Consider the following 24,366-nt stretch of genomic DNA (forward strand, 5'->3'; position numbering starts at 1 on the left):
GAAAAGCAAAAAATGGTTGTTGAAGTGTTGCTTTCTCGGCATGAAAGAAAGTCTTTCTTGTATCGGATAGTGACTGGGGACGAAAAATGGATCTACTTTGAGAACCCAGCAAAACCGAATCGCTTCAGAAGGAAGATAATGCTGTGCATTTTGTGTGATCAGAAGGGTGTGGTGTACCATGAGCTTCTGAAACCAGGTGAAACAGTGAATGCCGTATGCTACCATCAACAACTCATCAATTTGAACCATGCATTGATCGAAAAGCACCCAGATTGGGCGACAAGACACGGAAAAGTGATTTTGCAGCACGACAACGCCTCATCACACACAGTGAAAGGCGTCAGACACATCATTTCTGCACTTGGCTGGGAATTCTTGCTTCACACGCCATACTCACCAGACTTAGCCTCTTCGGACTACCACTTGTTTTCATCGATGTGTCACTCACTTTCCCAGCAACACTTCAACAATTATGAACATGTCGAACAATGGCTTGCTCACTGGATCATCTCAAAATGTGAACGATTTTTCTGGAAGGGCATCCACAATTTGATGGACAGATGGGTATAATTGTATAGCTAGCGATGGTGCATACTTTGAATAAAGCATTTATTACCTTTCTCCCCAGATACACTTGTTTTCTTTCGTATCAATTAAGAATTAAACCGGCACACCTGGTATTAATTTGGAAGTTTTCAGTGTTCAAAATGCAACATACCAATGTACATCAGCACTTACCAAATTAATTTAAAGATGCTGATCTGAGGAAACTACAGGATCTCATAAGATCCAGTGGTTGACGACTAATTTAAACCTAACTATATATTTATCAACATACCTAGACATAATCAAACTATTACTTTTTATGCTTATGGATTAATTTATTTAATATTTAAATAAATGCTTTTCTGTCACTTTTGGCTAGTCGCAAAGAACACCCATCAAGCAATCATTTATAAATGGCCCACTGTGTATATTTTAATAGTCATTATTTCTTACTAAAATTTACTTTCCATTATTGATCCCAGAATATATGAGAAATGTCTAAAAATCAGAAACAAGTCATTGAATTGAATGCTTGAAAGGAAATGACGTCAGAGACCACGTCATTTTTCTCATTGGATGCTAGGTTAGGTCAAGAATTTCTATTTAGGAACAGTTCTAAATAATGCCATCCAAGCTTGACCGTCAACCAATCAATGCACATGCTATTGAAATCTATTATTGAAAAGAGTCATTGGGATACAGAATGCTTTTCATTTCTATTCTGTGGTGAAAAGAAAGTGACATGGAACGTGTAAACATGTGTCTGTAACTTGCGAGAAAGGAAAGGAGGAGCAGGGGAACATTCTCGTTTCTGTTTATTTACAACAAAAAATTATGTATATTTCTACTACAGTGAGTAATGTGATAACAAAATATATTCAACAACCAACCTTAAAACATAATATTTTGTGTTGATCTTAAATTGGAAGAAACAACTACAGAAAAACCTCGTTAAAATAAACCCCGATAAGCCAGACAGGTGAAAAAAAAGCAGAATGCAATGTTTAAGATGTGTCTAGAAGTCAACAAGAGAACTTCCCAAAGAAAAGGCAGTCAACCACTGATGAAATTCTGTTTCCCGCAGACTTTGTACTGTACTGTATAGTGTATTTAGGCCTATGCCCTTTAAATACACCATAATAAACATGTTTTGTTGCTATAAACTGAGTTATAATGCACTTTCTTCTGTTCTTTTAGGTTATTTCAGTTAATCCAAACTTTCGTTAAACCGGTCAACTTATCCCCCCCATTAGTTCGGATTAACGAGGTTTTACTGTATCTGTATATCTGTGGAAATGAGATTTTTATATAAAATAGTTTTGTGTTCACATTCTTTTTTCTGGTGTCTCGGATTACATTTAGACTATTAATACCGAGAAAATACATCAACATCACACTTGTTTGAGTTTCTAATATGGCCTACATCATCCTTTGGAAATAAAATTGCTATTTTTGTTACAACTAATAGCTAGTCTATTTATTTGTTTTTGTGCCATACACACTGCCACATTTTGGTAAAATGTGAATTTGTCCAATTTTTCTTTGATCGTGTACGTGAGAAATTTCAGACCATTCAAGATTTCCAATAGGAACGCTGTTCAACGACTTTCAATTGTTGATTTTAGAGTTCAATTCAACGACTTGTTCATTAGTCATTTGATCGTGTACAAACAGCTTAAAGTTTTACAATGCCACCAAACCATAAAGCATATTGCTTAATACATGGAAACTTACTGCAATAGCCCTGTTGAGGGCAGCAACAAAACTGAAGTAACCAGTATATTTCTTCCCGTTCCAAGAAACTTCCCACTTATTTTTCCCACTAGGAGTCCAGAAGCAGAAATTCAAAGTGTCAGTGACGAAGATGAAGTCAACAGCTGCCTCATCGGCTTTCTGCGGGTGAAGTTCATGTTGAGAAAATCCATCAACAGATAGAGTTTTATTCTTTAACCTTCCTGCAATCTGAAACAGAAGATAACAATTAAATTTATAGTGACAAACATAGCCCTATGTTGAGTAACATAGGGAAGAACTGTTCACATTGTTGGAATTACTGACATGTTTGGTAAGTAAATATACACTGCTCACAAAAAGTTTGGAATTTAATTATATTAGGCAATAGGTGATAGGCAGGATGACATGTCGGCGAAAAGACGAGAACGTCCACCAGACAGATATCATGTGTTGTTGCGTTCACCTATTGTCTAATGTAACTACCAACTTTTTGTGAGGAGTGTATATTTTTATTAATTACACTGTACAACACGAAATTTGTCCTCTGCTTAAAAATATGTTTTTCTAATGTATTTTTGCATGCAAAACACGAATCTGTAATTAATTTCTTCGTATCACGTACAGTTTTTTCAAAAATGCCATCCTTATACAGTATGTCTATTAATTACGTTTAAACAATTATAAATTCCTTTAACTGTTTTTAACTGGGTTTTATTCCAGCGCTTGATAAAAATGATATCGCTATCAGTTCGCATTGTTACAAATAGAAACGTTTTGCTGGATCATCTAGTGATAAATTTTTTACATAACAAACACCGTGCTGGCACCACTGACGAACAAGCACTCCCATCTGTCTTGTCCTATCCAATTTCTGTTAGTGAGGTGTGTATGAAAAGGAGACTTCGTTAGGTGGATCATAATGTCCCGTCAGTGTAAGAATAACCCTGATTCATTTTGTTATATATGTGGTGAACTGACGATGAAAAGTCAAAGACGTAGCCTTACCCCTGTTGTCAAAAAAGCATATGAACTGTATTTTGGATGCCGAGTAGGCGATCAAGATAAGCGATGGGCACCACATAGGCTATCTGCTGCAATTCTTGTTCCAGGAACTTGCGAAACTGGATGCAAGGAAAGCGAAGTGGGCTAAAATTTGCCGTACCAATGGTTTGGAGGGAGCCCAAAGACCACGTAAGTGACTGTTACTTTTGTTTGACAGATGGCTTCTCTTCAATATCAAAACATCACATCCGATATCCTAATTTGGAATCAGCAAGGTGCCCAGTGCCTCATAGTGAAGAGCTACCTACCTGTGCCGAAAGCTCCCAAAAATTGTACATTTGATACATCAATAGAAGAAGGAAATTCAGGCAACGAGGACGTCGACTTCACGCCACCAACTCTCTCAAGTGCACCACATCTCATCACACAAGAAGAGTTAAACGATCTGGTACGGGACTTAATCTATCGAAAACAAAAGCAGAAATCTTGGGCTCTCGACTTCAAGAATGGAATCTATTTTGGATAAAAAGTCAAAATCAGCACGTTTCGTACGCGACAGAGTAACTTTTCATCTTGCTTTTCGGAGACTGGAGGAATTGCATTTTGTAACAATATTAATGCTTTATTTCAGGAGTTGGGCCATGAATACAATCCAGCAGAATGGCGATTGTTCATTGATTCGTGTAAGATAAGTCTGAATGCAGTACTGCTCCATATTGGTAATGTTTATCCAACCGTGCCAGTGGCGTATGCTGTTCACAAAAAGGAAACATATGAGTTAATGCGTGACATATTGCAGTACATTGAATATAATACATTCAAGTGGCGAATCTGTGGAGACCTGAAAGTAATTGGAATTCTTACTGGCATGAAACAAGGGTATACCAAATTTTGTTGCTTTCTGTGTGAAAGGGACAGCCGGGACCGAATTAACCATTGCGTGCGGAAAATATGGCCACCACAACAGGAATATGTACCAGGAATCAAGAACATTTCACATCAACAACTCGTGGACCTTAAAGATGTTTTCTTCCCACATCAAACTAGGTTTCATTAAAATCTTTGTCAAAGCATTAAATAGAGATGGGTCAGCTTTCAAGCACCTGAAGACAAAATTCCCAAGCCTAAGTGACTCTAAGATAAACGAAGGTGTGTTCATTGGTCCACAAATAAGAACTGTCATGCAGGATAGTGAGTTTGAATGTACACTATCGGACATAGAAAAGGCAGCATGGCAAGCATTCAAGTTAGTGTGTTCTAATTTCCTCGGTAATACTAAAGAACCAAATTATGAAACTATTGTTAGTGATATGGTTCACTGCTTCCAAATCATGGAATGCCACATGTCCCTGAAATTACATTTTTTGGATTCTCATTTAGACATCTTTCCACAAAATGTAGGGGCTGTTAGTGATGAACATGGGGAACAGTTCCACCAGGGCATTGCAACATTTGAAAAGCGGTTCAGTGGACGATGGAACAGCAGTATGCTTGCTGAATATTGCTGGTCTATCATCAGAGAGACTCCTTCAGATAGATGCAAGAGAAGATCACAATTATCATTCCCGTAGAAGTTTGTACTGTCTTTGCTTTGTATACGTAAAATGCCTGTCTAATGTCTGTGCAACAAAATGTCATGTGACTGTACAATACAAATGGTATGTCTTGAGAGAAAACTGACTTCAGATATCGATTTAGTACCTTTAACTTATTTAAACTCACATGTTTTCAACCAAAGGACATTTTCGTCATTTTCGTCTTTTGTTTGTATACATTGATTTAACTGTCTAATGTCTGTGTAACAAAATGTCATGTGACTGTACAATAAAAATGGTACGTGTTAGGAGAAAACGGATTTTACATATCGATTTAGCACCTCCGATTTAGTCAAAATCACCTGTTTTTAACTAAAGGACAGAACATGACCTCAAATTTGTTGTACAGTGTTATTTGCTGCTTTTCTAACTGCCAGAAGAAAGTTCTGAAATAAAAACAAGATATTTGAAAGCCTTGCCTAGGATTCAAACCCAGGAGTTAGTACTACTATGGTTAGCATTTCACCTATAAAACGATTAACTGAAAAAACTGTTTTCCGCAGTATTACCTCAATGCTAAGAATTTACAGAATTTGAAAATATGTATTATGCTGCCATCTAGTTGGAAAATTTGCATTTCAGCATGAGAAATAAATGCAAGACCTGTGATAATGGCATACCTAGGTATACACAATTGTCCCAATCTGGAGTTTAAGAGTTAAGTTTTTGCATTAGTGTTGAGTTTCCAATGAAGAACATTATGTAAAGTTAATGCATGTTCTCACACTCAACAATAGCATGTTTTACATACCTCTTGAGCTAGCTTTTTTATTCCATTTTCTGGAATGGTCACATGTTTTGCCAATTTGGCAATAAATGCTCCCGACTCTTTTGGTGTCAACACAGGCATATTATCTGAAGAAAAAAGAGAACAAAATAGTAAATTATGATATATATTAACAAGTATATTACAAAAAAAATATCCACATATGATTTGAAAAAGGAATCCAAGATGGTATACATATACAATGATGCATGGACAGAACAGGCTAAATTACCTCAAGCACTGTGTATCCCTTACATATTTTTCAATTCTTTGCAATTTATAAATATCAATCACAATTTGATATATCTAACAGATAAACCACAGCAGTTGTGCTATTGCAGTAGTGTTGTCAAAATTGTGTTTAATTTTGCTTAATAATGGCTTCCAAGTTCAAAAGTAGTAATGCTGGTAGTTCATTTCATGAAAACTTAAAATTATACTGTATCATATGTATGTAAGTAAATTAATAACTGTCAATATATGTACAGCATCACTTCTAATCTCATTATGTCTTGGAATATATCATTACTAAATGCAGAAGGAACTCCTGTACTAATTTTGTTGTTAGAAAAATAAACTCAACTTAAAAACTAAAAATAACCACAACAGTTTAAGTTACATAGTTTACTTTGTAAAAAAACTGACATTAAAAAAAATGTCATTGAGCTTCATAATGGTAGTTTCCATGACAGTGATTTGGTGCAATGCGCTATGAATCCAAGGATTCTAAATCTGAATTGTGGGTAAGGCATGGATATTTATTCCCGTGTCTCTTTATTTTAAAATTATCATTATTCCAGGTCTTCTAGAGAAAGAAAATTTACAAATAACACGAAAATGCAAAGCAATATTTTCCATGGTAACAGTACCAAGTGTTTAATGATTTCTTTCGAAGTTTAAAAGGAAAAAGACAGAATTGTAGAAATGATTACAGTAAATTTGAACCTTGGTGCAAGTAATTACCACTGTTTGGATTTTCGAAGAGTACAATTTATCGGTGAACAAAAGATGTAGAAAGTACCTCAAATATCAGAGCTTCCCAACAACAAGGCATTCACAAACTACTGACACATTTACTCGCTGCTGGTTTTCAACATGAGGCTCGAAGGGGTGTTGTCCTTCAGATCAGCACCAACATGATGAAAGTATTTAGGGAAATTATTGTAATGCTAAGAGTCCTAAAGCTGGCCCACCTAAGTTAACCACAAAAGCATTTAGGGACATAATTTGAATGTTAAGAGCCCTAAACCTGACCCGTCTAACCTAACTATGAAACTCCTTTTTACCCTGTATGTGACATAGATGGAAGCAGTAGTCCATAACCAAGACGACAGTAAACGAATGGCTAGTAGCAAGAGAAGAATCATATAGGAGTATATGGAAGCTAAAAAAACCATTTGAAATAAAACCTAAATATATAAGACAGAAATAGAAATTAAACCATGTAAAAAATGCCTGTCTACCATAATGAAATCAGAACTTGGGCCTTCTCCATAACATTGCTTTCCTCCATGGCATAATGGCCCTTTAAAAAAGGTAAAGTGCTCAACTGTGCATAGCACCACGCCATGAAGGCGTATAGGGGGTGTGGGTGTAATGCCCCACACTTTCTTGATCCAGTCGTGAGTGGGGGTGATGTGATCAGCATCACGGCCCTGACCGCCTTTACCCCCCCAGGGTTTCCCCCATGTTATTCGACGCTGGGTGGGTGCCGGGGCTGCTTCCAACGTTATAAAAGTTCCCGGATTTGAACCGGCCGGGGTTCGAACCTGGGACCTTTAGCATGGTAGTCAGACACTTTACCGATTGAGCCACCGCGGCCAACTATGGCCCTTTAAGAGAGCCTTAAATTACTTTCAATTTGACGTCTATCTTCATCTCTGATCATTATATGGCACTGTGTCATTATCTATTATTGCCATTAAAAATAATAACCTCTGGCAGAACAGGCCATTAAGGGCCAAGGCCTAACTACCGACTGCTGTCCTCTCTCACCCAAGGTGGATCATCCAACCAGTTGCAGGGTGAACCACCAGTCGTCGTAAGTTTTCATGACCAGGTTATGCTGCTTATTCGTAGCTCCCAAATTTCCTCACAGTGGTGGGTGGCCACTGATCCGATACATAACCCGAAATCTCAGGAGAAAAGTTCCCCCAGGAGACTCGGAACCTGCACACGTCCAGTAACCGGAGGCCAAGGCATGATGCCTACCGCACAGCCACGGTATGGGACATCATTGCCATTGCTGAGATTTATTTGACATGCTCCTCAAATCTGTAGTAAAACATTCTCTGCCATGTAATAACAGTTTGTGGCTGACTTGATGTGCACATTTTTATGGTTAATTGTAGAAAACAATCCTCTTTTAATTAATATTTTACACAGCAAATGATTATCAGAAGTGTGTGTGGGCAAACTTAACTTTATGTACTTTTTACATATTCATTATTTAAAAAATATTCTCTTCTGTAGAAGGGAAACTTGTATTTTATTACTGTTATCATAGAGATTTCTCTCATTTTTCACATTATTATTATAAAAAGAAAACATTGTTGATATAAATCATGGATTAAGTGGCAAAGATAGCTTCACAGCCTTGACTTTGCCATGAAAAATGAGATAAAAAAAGTGCCAATGGGTGTGACTGTCCTATTTGATATGACTTTAAACCACTTGTGGCATGTAAGTGGTCCCTTAACACCTTCCGATACAAATCAGATGTCATGCGGCAGTCCATACACACCAATGGTTCAGTCCACAGTCCATGTCAACAGAAGCAACCCCACACCATACAGCCACCCCCAGCACTCAGCATGCAGGAAAGGCCCATAGCCTCGTGCTGTTGGTGCCACACACGCACACACCCATCACAGTGGTGTAGCAAAAACCGTGATTCATCGGACCAACACACTCTATTCCAATCAGCAGGCTCGTGGGTCCAAGCGAGACGATTGGGTCATCTGCTCACTGCACAGTTATGTGGAATATGGGTGTTGTGCATTTACTGTTGCATTGGTCCCGTAATTCCCGGATGCTGATGGTGCATCTAACTCTCTGTAAACCTTCACTACATTGGAATGGGCACATCCGACCAGTGTCGCTGTCTCGGTTATTGACGCACCTGATGCTCAGGCACTCACAATCATGTCCCTTTGGAACGACGTTAAATCCTGACCACCTCTGATTTTAACATGTGCTGTTTGACTAACATGTAGCGTTGTGTCTTTACATTCACCACGATACTTCCAGTTGGCGTGGTCATGTGATCAGAGCAGCTGCTAGGCCATTCCTTATTGTTTAGAGAGGTGGTCGCAATTCAGTGTACGTTGCATGGGAGGTACAACAACACAGCATTTCTAAGATTCACACTGGTATTAAATCATTATGGAACCCTTCAAAACATAATCTGGATGTTTTTATGATGAAGAAAGCATTACTGATGAATTTGTTCCTGAAGAGCAAGTTGTGCAAATTATCTACAAAACAATGTGTACCATACATGTACAGGAATCAAAAAGAAGTGCAGATATACTAAGATTACCAAAACTAATTAGCCTAACTTAGTTTGAAGTCCTTTGCAATTACCTGAGTTACCAAACTGTTACATACCATACCTTAGTGCAGATTAGTTATGATTAATAACAGAAATAAAGTTCAGTTAGTTAGTATTCGAACAGAATAACCAAAGTAAAATCTTCGACAGATTGGGAAAAAATGAGTGTAAGATACAGGAACCAGATGTTCTCATATTCAAACATTCAATCCAAATAATAAATGGTTGCACACATCTCAAAATTCCAAAAATTATGGCTGCAACTATTTTCACCAAGTGGTGAGAATATCATAGGGGGTGGGGATATTTTGAACAAGTAATGAGAATAGCAGAAAGTTCTGAAGACTAGAAATCTCATGATTGGGTTTTAGAAGTATTTGCAGAAGTAATTTTAATGCTAACAGTTCTAAACCTGTCTTACCGAACCTAATAATAAAAAAGAATGAAAACATAGTACCGTCGACGTTCCATACCCCAGCAATAAGGTAATGATTTTTGTGTCATTTATGAATATTATATTCTATACAAACGATTTGTGTTGTTTTTAGCTTTAGGAGATGTATTATAGTAGAGTAATGAGAGTTTTTTGATGGGACTATTTATGACGTAATTTTCATCCTTGCCATCTGCATGTGATATGAAGGAACATGTTGTTATGCTATTTGTGTTTTGTAACTTGGAGCCGTGTTGGAAATATCCGAGATTGAAGGTTGGCAATCCTGGTGATATGTCAGTCTGAGCGAGATTTACTGCAGACTATGTTTTGGTTCAAGTCATGTGGTACTGGGATTTTGTTTGCAAGGTGGACATGTATTTTTAGTGTGGAAAGTGCTATTTATTGAAAATGCATATGGGGGTGTGTATCGACATTTTCAGCATCGGGGCGTTCTTCGGCCGGGCAACCACGTAGCAGAAAGTACATGGTTTTAAGGTTAGTACTTTTTAAAATTATATATTCTCGTTTGTATTGGAAATGGTTGTGGCATGATTTTACAATACCGGACGGTTCCCCAATTTATTTAATTTTTCGCATAGTCAATAATTTAGGCCTCGTAATCACGAATCTGCAGTTAAAATTTGGCGCTGACGCCATGCACGGGTAGCACCACGAACCATGCACGGTGAGGTTAGGCAAACAGAGGTTAAAATTTGGGGTCGTAGTAATGTCAGGATGCATCAGGAGTGTTAGTTTTGCTGCTGTTTGGGAATGTTTTACGGGAACATTTGACGTAATTCTCGAGGGGCTACAGTGGGTCGACGGCCCTGAAAACCTTTAGAACTGCAATGCCACTTCATACCTATGTCACAGAACTTCTTTCAGAACACCATGCAGTATTTTCCAACTCCATGGTGTGCAGAAGAAAAAAAGAATGCAATTGTTGCCTGCACAAAATTAATTGCGCACTTATGTAACTTGATATATGCAACAACTAAAGAAGACGCATATCCGTTTAACAGGTCAGGCCAGGCTGTAGATCATGTGTATGCACATTTTAAAACCTAGTAAAAATAGCTCAAAAGATACCTGGTGTAGCTAGTCACTTCAAAAAATTATGGTTTTAAGTGAGAAGTCTTTATGAGTAAAATTTCCTCCTATTAAGATTTTTCTTTGAGGTGTGCAAAAGTTAACAACACAATATAATAATTTGACATTTGAGTACACTAAGTGTACAAAATGTAAAATGTATTGAAAAACATTTGTGCTGGACCACCACTCATCTGGTGGATGAAATAGAAAAGTCTCCCTAGGGACATAATAATGATAAATTTGGAGTTAAAATAGTTTATTTTTGTATAAGTTTATAATAGTTATTATTGTATAACAATATCAAAACCACGATAATAACTATTATTTCTATCATCAAGTTTTATGAATAGTATGACCGCCCCTACAAAAACTTCTGATGACATCCCTGACAACTACTCCAAAATTTGAGGGAAAACTCTTGTATATTGGAATCATGATCACGATACTTCTGCCAGTATCTCTCCAGCGCGTGTACACTCATGACATTGCACTCGTTGTTTTGCCTACTGGTGTACGCCTTGTATCCAGGGTAGTATTCATAAGGGGGGGGGTGAGGATTTCCCCCCTCTAGGTACTTGTATCCCCCACTCTGCTTGATAAATTTTATCCATGGGAGGAAATGTTATATGGTGTCAAGTCATTATCTCATGCTGTCCCTAGACAGTCAGTAGAATCCCCCCCCCCCCACCCTGGAAATTTCTTAAATAGCACACTGATTGTATCAATATTATTAAATAATGAAGAGTGTGTAAAGGGTGTTTTTTTAAGAGGACTTTCGATAGGGATAGCTGTAATTTGTTTTGTTTTGATGACATGTTGTTTTGTCATTTCAGATCAGTGAGCATTGGCAAATGATCATGGAAAGACTGACGCAACAACAACGTTTACAAATTGTGGAAATATATTTCCAAAATTAATGTTTTGTTCGCCAAACGTATAGAGCACTTCGGAAATATAGGTGCTGTCAGTGAACTGGCCTCCCAGATCAGGTGACCTAACGCTACTGGATTATTTTGTTTGGGGATATGTAAAGTCTCTGGTTAATGATGATAAACCAGCAACAATTGACGCTTTGGAAGCCAACATAACTAGTGTTATTAACGACATACGTCCCCAATTACTTGAAAAAGTGGTTCAAAATTGGACTGATCGAATCCGGTTCATCACAGCTAGTCGTGGTGGACATATGCCAGAAATTATTTTCAAAAAGTAAACGTCAGAAAGTTATCATTCAAATAAAAACACAACTGGCTTCAAACTTAATTTTTTATGTGTTTTATTTCAATTCAAAGTTCTATCACTCTAAAAAAACACCCTATACTTTTAATAGCTAATATGTTTATATTCTTCAATGATATGTGACGTTTCACATGTATGACTCTCAAGTCATGAAAGTGAAACATGTCAAAAATTGAGAAGTTACAGAAAGTAAAAACAGCGAACTTTTACCAATAACAATTTTAAAATGGATTCACTTACACTCTGATCCTTCCAAATGACACGTTCCATTCACACAAATTTCCATTTTCAGATTCCAAAAATAATCACTGTACTTCACTATACCAAAACCACTACACATGGTATGCATGCAAAACAATGCTTTCTAGTCATACTAGACTCTCATGAAAAAAGTTCATTAGAAAAAAAATATTGAAATCCCTTTCTTATACGTTTGTACAAGTAAATTTAACAGTTCCAATAAAATGTTTCTACTACGTGTTCGCTGGCATGATATGCAGGTTTAAAATGTTCAATCAACTTTTGATAATTTAACAAACATAACAATAATCCACAACACATAAAAAACATCAACAATCTTCACTTGCACTGACAATATCTACTACTGGTAATTCTTCCATGCTGTCAACTGCATCGCCAGTTGGAGGATCCCACGAATGCAATTTTTGACGCCAAACTTTAATCATTCCATCCCAGGCACGACGACTGCATTTTAAATTTTTCGGTGGTGTTCTGGGATGCCCCTTTGTTCGCTTTTCTTTTGGAATCATTTCCATGTACCTATCATAAGAAATTGTATTTTTTCCATAATCTATTTGTTTCTGTCGTCTAGCTAACACTTCTGGATCAGTTTCATGTTCATTTACTTTACGACTTTTATCGTGACCATCATCAGAATTAGATGCTCTGTCAGCTTTTAATTCCCAACTATTGCCTTGGTACCTTTTCCCCCCGTCAGCTTTTAATTCCCAACTATTGCCTTGGTACCTTCTCCTGCTTTCTTTTAGTACATTGCTATTTTCACTTGTACCAGTATCTGTTGATTTATATTTCCTCGAAGTTTTGTCTCCTTGATGGCCTTCTTGAAGTTCTAGTCTGCGACTTCTAGAAGCATTTGAGGAGGCTTTATCGCTCATTCTACGAAATGTTTTAAATCTTTTCGTTTTCACTCAACCAAAATAGAATATTTCACTCAAACAAACTACTAATACAATCACCAGAACAACATATAAACACCGCAGAATCAGGCTTACCTTTTTCCGCGCTTATTTTGCTCGTGTTGCCAGTTCGTGAACTGTTTCTTCAGGGTAGGTTTCGACGCAAGCTACGTGAAAAGTAGACAGAATTTTTTTGGTCGGGACGGGAATTTTTTTAAAGCTTCAAATTTGCTCCTGCCACGTAATTCGTCTGCTAAGAGAATGTTACAAATCTTAAGAACAGATTGAGACAAGAGAAATGCACGTTTATGATTAGTGGGAATGAATGTACAGGTAATTTAGACCCTTTTTCTTTAGAAAGCATTTAGCGATATTATTTTAATGCTAACAGAATCTAACCTTGCCTTTTTTAAATCCTGACATTCGGGACGGAAAAAATTCTCAATTTCCCGAAGAAGTTGGGAAATTTTCGGGACGGGAAATGTTCGAAATTTCCCGAAGGTCTTGAAATCTTAAATTCTACACGTCAGTTTCACCTTAAGTGAATTTGTACCTCTGGTACAAAAACTAACAATTTCGGATAAGTTCCAGACATTTACAGTGCAGAAAACGTCGAGAATTAACGATTTTTTTTTAAAATGGCCATTTGGTATTCCCGACTGCTCGGGATCCCGAAAAGTCGGGAAGTCATTTCCCGAAGTCGGGATCGTGGCGGGAAATTTATTCCCGATCCCGGTACCGACTTTTCGGGATCCCGCACACCCCTAGTGAAAATAAAATACCACCAACTATAAAATACGCTCATATTAGCTTATATTATGAACTATATTCCTTTCCCGGATTCTCTGGAGTAAGAGAACGCGAACGCGTTCTGTGCGCATGTTGAAGGGTGTGCGCCTCGTCCAATGAACGCGCGGAGGGGAGGGGCATCAACGGGAGGGAGCGACTCGACTGCTCATTCGCGGTCCAGTAGTTCTGTAGTAAACATGTCAGCTCGCAAGTCTAGGGGAACTCTGCATTCAGGAGAGTGCCTCATAGTGTTGAATGTGTTCGAGAACAACTTGTTTTAAAAGTTTAAAACACATGGCTTTGTTTTTTTACAAATGTTTAAAACGTTTAAAACAAAGTGTTTTAAACACGTTTTTCAGACTTGTTTAAAACACATTTTGATACATGATGTTTCATAGTTTGTGGTTATTTGCATGTTTTTTGAAAATGTATGTTTAAATTTGTTTTAATTTTTTTCTGTTCTTCGTAGAATCAAAAGACAAATAAACGTGCAATATTATTTGTTATTTGTGTAAAACAACACTGGCCACTGTTAAGAATAAAAGAAGAAATTGGCAGCAGAAAGTCTTTTGCTTTACGGCCGTTACACCGCGCAGCACTTCGTTGCTTTCATCCCGCACCCTTCCCCACCTAGTCTGGCCCCGCCCACAAGCTTTCCCCTCTGCGCGTCGCTACTCCAGAGAATCCGGAAAAGCAGTATAGGAAACATTCATTTCAGCATATGATTTTCAAATAATTACTACACTCCCTGTCACTCATATTTCCAAATTCCAAATAACTCATTTATTTAGATTAATACTCTTACCTCCATGAGTGCATGCATGGTTCTAGCAAAATACTCGTTGTTGAAGAACAACTCGTTAGTCTAGCAAGCTTATGTCTTTGATTTGTAACACTTTCAAATTAAATCCGCTAGAGGCGCTGATCCAGGGGGTGCTCGTTTGGCGGCGCAGATCGTATGCGCAGTTGTCCGTGGATGCTTGACGTCATCATCGAAACACTCGGCACTGAAAAGGCTGGTTCCTTATGCAAATATTGAGAAATTTGACAACGAATATCTTCTAAAATATAGTAGCAAGGGAAAAGTTACAACTTTTACTGTTAAGATTCATTCTTTCTAATCAATTTATCACAAAGTTGATTCAAATGTGTAAAATGGTTTTCAAGAAATCGTGTTACGAAGGAACCCCTGTTTTGTTCTCCCCAGGCTTGCAATGTAAGGGCGTTTTAACTTAAAGCGCGTTGGATTTATTTTTGCTCTATGTTTTGAAATAAGATTATTTTGTTCTTGTCAACTGAAATCATGCCTAAATACTATGGAAAGCTGTGAAAACTATTATCAGAAAACTAACGGAAGAAATCTAAAATATCACAGCTTGATTGATATAAAAAAATGCGAGATTGCCCATTTTTGTGAAAAAGGCATTGTGCGAGATCTAAAAGCAGAACTTTATAATATTGTATGTAAATGTAAGGGTGTAATAAACGTGACTGCTTCCAAGGCACGTATCCAAGGGAGGGCTTAGAGGGCTCAAGCCCACCCCGAAAGTTTTCGGTTTACACTAGACAAAATGAGATTTTTTGTTTCTTGTCGTGTCAAATAAAATAATGTGACGTTAATTTAAGGAGAGAAATAATTATCGAGGAAAGACGGAGAATATTCTATAACCCTGTTATTGGTAACAGCTCGTATCCAAGGTGGGAATCAGGGGGCTCAAGCCCCCCTTCAGAAAATTTTCAGTTTACGCTAGATAAAATTAGGTTTTTGGCTTCTTGAATAATATGGTGATAATTTGAGAGAGATAATTATCTAGGCAAGACGGAGAATGTTCTATAAGCCTGTTATTGTTAATAGCGCGTATCCAAGGTGGGCAGCAGGTGTCTCGAGCCTCCTCCCCCAGGAAATTTTTCAGTTTACACGAAATAAAATTAGGTTTTTGTCTTCTTCAATAATGTGACGATAATTTAAGGACATAAATAATTATCGAGGCAAGACGGAGAATGTTCTACGGACCATGTTATTGTTTATAGCGCGTATCCAAGGTGGGGATCGTAACTCGTGGACTCCCCCCACCAGGAAAGTTTTCATTTTACATAGATAAAATTAGGTTTTTGTCTTCTTGAATAATGTGACGATAATTTTAGGAGAGAAATACTTATCAAGGCAAGACGGAGAATGTTCTATTAAGAGCCTATCACACGGAACTGGATTTCTAGTTAGAATGCCCTAGTTGGCGATGAACTGACTTTCTGGCTAGTAATCATGGCCGCCTGGCTGACTGCTTGACTGGTTTTGAGGAATAGGACATGTTCTAATTGCTACTAACTTCTTCGACTAGATTCTGTGGAACAGCCAATCAGAGCAAAGTTTGGCCATGTGAAGATATTCTGTGAGTTTGTAAAGTAGCCTTTTTTGTCTGTGGCTTCCGAGTGCATACAACACGAAAGGCATGTTTACAATTGAAAAAGCTAAAATATTCTTCCATACGTGTACAGTAAACGTTGTAAAGTATGTATTTTATCAGCGCCGTTCTTCTCTACCTAAAACCATTTAATGCGATGCGATATTCCTCTCGGTTGAATAGTTATCGTATTTTAAGAGTGTGAAGTGATACGTTGTTTACATCTCGCGCGGCCGCCATTATGGGAACGAAAGACTATCGACAAGTACGGTATAACAAGTACCGTGTGAGGCGAAAACTAGCAAATGGGTAGCCAGTCCAGCGTCAACTAGAGCATTCCAAATAGAAATCCAGTTCCGTGTGATAGGGGCTTAACCCTGTTGTTGATAATATTGCATGTAAACTTTTCTTACGCTTTCGGTGTTGTCGTAGCGAACTTGAACACTATGTAGAATAGACTTGTCAGCATTTGGAAGGTGCACAACAAAGGTAGCGCCGCAGGAAGGGCGATTCGGATTCATTGTAATTTTTTAATCTCTGGAAAGCGCGAGAGGGAACGTTCTTGAAGAAGAGAAGGAGTCGAACTACTGGCTATATTTACGAATCGTTTTATCTGCGAAACGTTCTAGAATATAATGAGGATATTAATACGCGGCTTCAATTTCCCGGTTGATCTGTACAACAGAATAGATGGAGACTTCAGAGGTAAGTGTGACAATTCATACAGTCGATTAGTGATCAGTCAGTGTACATTGGTTGCTTTATAAGTTCTAGTGATTCGAAAATGAAATGGACTAAATACCGTAAAGTAACGAAGTCTACTACTAGTTCCAGTTCGGTCCCAAAGCTAAAGACATTGAAGACAGCGGAACTTCGAGTTAGTGTTGCTCACGGGACGGGACATGTCCCGTCTCGTCTCGTGTCTCGTCTCGAACGAGACACGAGACGGGACAAGCCTTTTGAAATTCGAGACGGGACGAGACGGAATGCCTTTCTCGTCTCGTTTTCGAGACGAGACACGAGACGGGACGGGACGGCTTTTGAAATGTCTCGTCTCGTCTCGAATGTCTCGAAAAAATAAAAGCAAAATATTTAATCAGTTGCAAATACTTGTTTGCTTGGAATAAAGTATTTGAATTAGAATCGTTGATAAGCGCGTATTAAGTCAAAAGAAGACTATTATAGAGAGAGTAATGAATGAATACCTAAACTTATTTTCAATACTATTTCGACACACAGAGTTACTTCCCATTTTTGTTTTTCAATTTATTCCAGGTTATTCATTTTATGTTACGATAGTACTCCAGATACTAATACAATTCTGAATAACATCAAGTAAAAGGGCAGGTAGAGAAGGTGGAAGGAGAGGCCAAAAGATCGTGGAATGTCTGCGTCCGAGGTTTATCTTGTAAAAATAGTCTCAGCTCTATAGGTTGGAAGGATAAACGGACCGACGGATATGGTTTATTTTTATTATTTAATTTTTTACATCAAAGGGTGTACAGAAGTGATTGTTATTAGGAAGTAGGAAAAACATTGTAGGAAACATGGCAGTACAAATTGATAAGGAGTTGTTGGGAAAGTTATTAAGGAGTCAAAGATATTAGCAAGACTAAGAGAAGGAGATAATTATGGATAAGTAATCCTGCATTATCCCACTCCGAGCAGCTGAGAGTTAAAGAGGAGGAGAAAATACGGGAAATATGGAAAGAAGTAATTTGGTGATTTTAGTATTTACAAGGAACCATGAAAAGATTTTACCACATGATTATTTGCACGGGTTGCGAAATTATTAGAATGTTATGGGAATTTCGGAAATGTCTTTGTTGAGTTGCTTGAGTTGCTGTTTTAAGTCCACTTTATGCACAGTGAGGCTAATCGGGACTGGACCTACAGTTTAAAGTGGAATCCGAACCACTTGTACCTCCACCGGGTATCGAACCCGGGACCCCTTGATTGCAAGGCAATGACGCTACCACTGCGCCATGGGGGAAGCCCTGTCTTTGTTGAGAAAATTCTTGTTGTTTACCTCAGGCATTCTACAGGTGGTTGGATTAGATCTTTTACGTCCGTTTGAAGATTATTTAGGCTACAATGCTTCTTTTATTTATTTATTTCTTATTTAAGGAGAATACTATTTATTCCTTGGATTGTAATAACGAAATACTGAGGCTGATATAGAATAGATTTGAAATGAAGCAAGGGCACTAAGTTCTGTATAATCGTCGTAGAAGGAAACTTTGTTCTATGAGGGGACTCCCCGATGGTACAGTGGTAGCGTCGTCGCCTTGTAATCAAGGGGTCCCGGGTTCGATACCCGATACCCGATATCAGATAGTGATTTGAATCCCACTTTAAACTATGGGTCGAGTCCCGATTAGCCTTTCTGTAAATCAGATGAAGGAATGTTGAAGCTCTTCTTTTTATTTTGTAAATTTAGCCTTCAAGTTTATGAGCAAAATAGATGTAGTATCTACTGTATATATTTTCACTCGTTACTAAACACATTTCACAAAGTAGTTTTATCGAACTTCAGAGGGAAGCTGACAGCAATGTCAGTGTGGCGGGAGCCTGTTTACGACCAGGGTGTATTCCGAGACTATTTTTCGCCGTTCTCCACTGACAGAGGTTTCGCTTTGAACAATGGACACCGTTGCTTCAGGGGGCAAACACCAAACATAGGGCGAGGTTGACCTGCAGTAGCGGGTAAGTGCCATAAATCCAGGCCTAAAGTAGGAATGAAGGTTGATGCAAGGGAGGGGCAATAAAAAGAGTCACATTTCCCTGGCGCCGTCACTGGTTGGAAGTAAATTTATTAGGGCGAGGAAAGTAACATTAGCTGTTGACAGTGTTACACCAAAGGACGTGATATGTGCTACTGTTTGTATAAATGATATGAAATTTAAGCAAAAATTTATAATTGTTGAGACTTGAGAGTTGTTTCCTTCATTTGATCGTAGGAAGAGGTTTTCTGAGACAGAGTGGGATTATTTTACAAATACAGGGTGGGAAATAACCTTTTGCTAGGGGTCTGCAGAAAAAAGTAACGACAATTAAGAAATTATGGTAATACCAAATGTTTACTACGACAATTGTGGTTACAAAAACAAAATTAAAAGTTAGTTCACGACAAAGCACCTTGTTTAAAGGCAAATGCTAAAACCAAGACCTTCTTCGGCGAAGTGGCAATGACTTCTTCAGCAGTTCTGAATGGCCGGGTGCATCACCGGACCTGAATGCAGAGGAGCACTTTGGGGCTATTCTGAAGGACGCAGTTGAGTTCTTGGTGATAGTGGAACGCGGACCGGACCGCTAGTCCCGGCCAACACTTCTTGCACATCTGGAACAAGTCCTCCGTGACATGGAATGGAATACAGACTTGTTTGCGAAACTTCTGAGCTCCTACCCTGATCGTCTTTATGCTGTGAGAGAAGCAAACCGCGGACATACTAACTTTTAATTTTGTTTTTGTAAATCACAATTGTCGTAGTAAACCTCTGGTATTACCATAATTTCTTAATTGTTGTTACGTTTTACTGTGGACCCCTAGCAAAAGGTTATTTTCCACCCTGTACACGAGAAAGGGTGGTTGTTTAAAGATAGACTTATTTTGCATATATTTTAAAAGTTCAGATAAAACGAGAATTTAGCCTTACTGTTATGAAAAGAAATAACGCTGTACAGGGAAAGAATAACTCTTCACATTTCTCGCACCTGGTGGGATGCAACACACATGCACAAGAGTATTGCAGGAAGTCTATGAACGAGGATGAAGAGGGATTTGTGAAATTTGACACCTGTGGGTGAATTAGTGGATTCTAATATTCTTAAGGTTGATATTGTTTTTCTTTTTTTTTATAGTCCACTTGATTCACAAATAGGCTAAATCGCGAACCGACCTACAGTTTAAAGTGCGATCCGATCCACTTTGTGCCTCCATTGAGTATCGACTCGAGGACCCTTCATTACAAGACCTCGACGTTATTACTACGCCATCGGGGAGGCACCCAATTTACACAAATATGTTGATTCCAATAACACGTTATATGCATAATCTGATAATGATGCACTTTGGGTGCATCTAAACATATTTTTTTCAACTATAGCATGTCTAAAACAATCATTGAAGTTGGGATTTTTATAACTCCAGGAGGTACGGCTCTGTAAACGTGCGATATAAAAATTAATGCAGGTTTGCCTTCCATACGTGGTGGTTTTGTCACGTTTCTTCGCTTCGTAAAACATACACTTTTGCAGGAAAGGCTTCTTGTATCCTCCTGGGGCCTTGCTCTAGCTAAACCAAAAATATATTTGTTTAGCATAATCGAGGGTTACTTTTTCCTGCCGAACTTACTAGAAAACAGGGATTCTATTGGGATCATACGGCTTTGAATGACAGTATCAATGAAGATTTATGTACACTACTACTTATAATAATGAGCATAAAATATTAATCAGGAACTTTATTTTTCGTCAACTGGATGTAACATCCTTTTTTGTTATTCAGCAAATATTTAATTCATCGCCTATTTTTACATTAATTTTCTTACCAGGACAGCTGTTTTTATGCAAATTTGGGCGATCTTATTAACTACACGTAAGCTAGATATTAGCTAATATTCGTGCTGTTATATTACTATTCTTCTACCAACTTTGTAACATTTCATGTAATAATAATAATAGAATTGATTAATTTACATATTCAAGTGAATAGACCTATGAATTATATTAATGTTTTAATTTAAACATTTGCTTAATTGTTGTCGTTAATGTTATTATTATCATTTTTTCTGGAACACTTGGCTCGGACACCCTCCCCCGACATATATTTCTAGATGCGTGCCTGCCGAAGGATAAATTAGATCAAGCGGTGGTGGTACCGGACTTAGAGACTAAAGGGAAAACAAAGAAGTATGTGCGTCATAAGCTGAGCATAAGAAACAGCACAGTCACAAAGAACCACTTTTTGAAACTTAATAGAAGATGTTTAACAATATTAAGAACAATAAATGCTTTCTATTTGTAATATACTAAGTATTGACATTTTAAATAGTCTTTTGTGTTCGTACTTCACATTTAAAAACTTTTTTGTAGCTCCCCAGCGCCAAACTTAGAATTTAAACAAAAAATGTACATTTTCATAGTGCACGGAAGTTCGACATTCAGAAAGAAAGAAGGTCTAGTGGAAAACATTTCAAGGTCTCTCTCTCTAAAGTGAATATTTTGGCAGTATCGGGCTAGGCATTGGTGCGATTTATTAAGAAAGAAATAAGCTGCACAGATCAACTGAAAATCAAAGTTTTGAGTGATGATTTGGTTGTGCCAGGACCAAATTTTGTGTATGCAGTCCGAGAATTTCATGGCATAAAAAATACTTTTGTTTAAGGCTACTGGGTTCGACACACACACTCAACAGACAATTTTGGACACTTGCGAGTGCTTAGGCATGAATATGAACAATTTGGTGGGTTTCGGCTTTTATAAGAGCTGCAAACATGGGAGGACAAGACACATTAGTGGTGTTCAGGCTCGAATGAGAGAGAAATATTCGTGAACTGTCTGATTCCAGTTCCCAGCACACAGTTTGAATCTTGTGTTGTCGAGTGGATTGTGCATTCCGTGCATGTGTACAACCTTCGTAAAAACACTTCTGGTACATAGATGTTTTGATGCCTGATGAGAAGAAATGGACAAACGTACATACTGAGATGGTTCCGGCACACAATATTAATGCATGGAAACAGAGGAGTTGAGTGGTAGAAAATGTCCCGATTTCACGTTCTGATTAAAATGACAGCCTTAAACAGTGGCGACGATTAGTGTTGCCCACGAGACGAGACTTTGGGCTGTCTCGTCTCGTGGAGTCTCCTGGAAATGCTGTCTCGTCTCGAAAATATACGTTTATCTTATGACACATGGTCAATCTCGTCTCGTCTCGAATTTTTAAAAGCCTGTCCCGTCTCGTCCCGTGGGCAACACTAGCGACGATTTAGGAGATAGTTGCTTCCCATTATTTTGCCTCCACACTATCACACTATGGCCTCTTAATGCTTGTCTCCTTGTCCATTCCCCCCCCTCACACATTTTGGAACCCAATTGCCACCACTGGCCTTAAACATACAATTGTGATAACCCTTTAAAAAATGGTGTTCAGCCGCCGCCCCGAAAGGAATTCCTGGATACGTTCCTGCTGGTTCCCGTAAAATATCACTGCACTCTCCACGTTCTTCTTCTTCTTTGGCGCCATCAATAGCTTCAACACGTTGTTTTTTATATATATTTGTCACATATTTGTTTTAATTAGTATTCTGCTCGTTCCGCCACCTGAACGCAGCAGCTACGGCTCAAAGGGCAGTGCAGTTTCACCGGAAGAAGGCTCGGAAATGGCAGGCTTCAGAAGTTAACTCATCCAAATTAAATTAAACAGGTATGTGCTCTCTCTAAATTTAAATCATAGTTCACAAAAAATTTGATTAAAAGTTTTAAAAGTATCTGTTTTATTTAATAGCGTATTAATTGGTGCGTTCTTCTCCAGCACAGCCATAGGCAGTGACCACACTACGGGGGGGGTGGGGGGCAGAAACGCCCCCCAATTCTCGTTCGACAATTTCTCTCTCTCTCTTATCTGCCCCCAGTAAAATGACAAAATAAATAAATGAATGAATGCTCTTTTAGCCAAAATATGCATTTTTGAGTCGTATGTAACGGAATAATAAAAATGATTGCCCCGGGAAAATATGATTTACCCCTCCATCTTTACTATTGCGCTGTCACTAGCTACAACATATTTTGATTTCTATTGTTCCCACACATTTATTTTAATTTTAGTATTGTGAATCATATTCCACTGTGTTACCTCACGTAGCCCCCCCCCCCCCCCACACACACACGTACGACTTCAGTTGTAAGTTTTAGACTAAGCTTGTCAAATATCCACTTATATCTTTGTATTCTTGAGCCATTTTAAAAAAATCATTTCGCCCCTTCTTCTGGACTATTTCATAGGAATGTTTTCCCACTGGATGCCCCTTTGCAGATCGAGATCCGGGGCTATAGCCTTCCCAAGCCAGGGTCCCCTACAAATACTCTCTTGGCCTCATGAAAGACAAATATGTATTTCTACGAAATATTAATTTGACTTGGCAGTTTCTCTTTTCGAACAGGAATAAGTTTTAAATTTTAATAGCTTATAAATTTGCACTAGCAATTTTGAGTAAAGGTTTTGCGTAACCCTAAAATTACATTTAGAGACTGCAAGGTCAACTCTCGATATTTCAGATATATTAATAATTTTCATCACAACGTCTTGTAATAATTATTTGTTACTTCAATAACCTCCTCGCAAATGTTTCTCGCATATTAAAACATAGATGCCAATTTCTGTTTACTTCCTTGTAATGCTGACCTCCGTGGCGAAGTGGTTAGCACAACGCTTTACGATGCCAAGTGCCCCAAGGTTCGAATCCCCGCCCGGGCATGGGTCTACTTTCCTTTCTTCAATTTCATCATATCATCACGCATCCTCATCTTTGCGATTAGCCATATGTGACAGATAAGCGAAGTAAAACAAACGAAGTCTATTAATCAATTATTTTTTTAAACTCTTTAATTCTTCTTTAGCATGCCACGTTTTTGTTAAAATTTATATTACGATTTGTAAAATGACGAAATTCTAAAGGAGAACACGCAACTTTCTTTGTAGCGCATCGGTCAGAAAGTTTCAGGCATATGGATTTTCAAAATACATTTTTTCACATGTACTTTGCCCCCTTTTAAAAGTAGCGCGTTTTCAATTATGTTACTAATCATTAAAAGGATGCCTCAATACCATCTTGGAGGATGACAATTATTATTTTCCCCCTCCTAAAAGTAATAATATACTTTCGCTCTCTGAATCTTCCATATAAGTGCTAGGGGCCGTCTGCTTCAGCCGAGCTCACTGCTTCTCCGGTGACGTCACGCGTTCGTGCAAGATCGGCAATCTTCGGATGTCTTTACGTAATCTCTATATTCCGGTTATACGTCAAAAACATCGACGCAAAAACATCCACAACA

General features: G+C 38.1%; 1 protein-coding gene across 4 annotated transcripts in view; it reads right to left on the reverse strand.

The window, feature by feature from the left end:
- Window positions 1-24,366, reverse strand: part of LOC146001535 (queuosine 5'-phosphate N-glycosylase/hydrolase) — a 100,406-nt gene that overhangs the window by 10,640 nt on the left and 65,400 nt on the right. For 2 of the 4 annotated variants that reach the window (XM_083138963.1, XM_083138965.1), the window contains exons 2-3: window positions 5,629-5,732; window positions 2,281-2,508 (exon numbers count right to left, since the gene is read on the reverse strand). In XM_083138963.1, coding sequence (XP_082995089.1) covers window positions 2,281-2,508; window positions 5,629-5,727 — 327 coding nt within the window. In that variant the 5' untranslated portion in view covers window positions 5,728-5,732. Of the gene's footprint in view, window positions 1-2,280; window positions 2,509-5,628; window positions 5,733-12,203; window positions 12,536-13,216; window positions 13,283-24,366 lie in introns of those variants that run through there. The other 2 variants (XM_083138964.1, XM_083138962.1) reach the window with 2 other exon arrangements.

This window comes from Lepisma saccharinum, chromosome 17 (assembly GCF_977018435.1).
Source record: "Lepisma saccharinum chromosome 17, izLepSacc3.1, whole genome shotgun sequence".
Lineage (NCBI taxonomy): Eukaryota > Metazoa > Arthropoda > Insecta > Zygentoma > Lepismatidae > Lepisma > Lepisma saccharinum.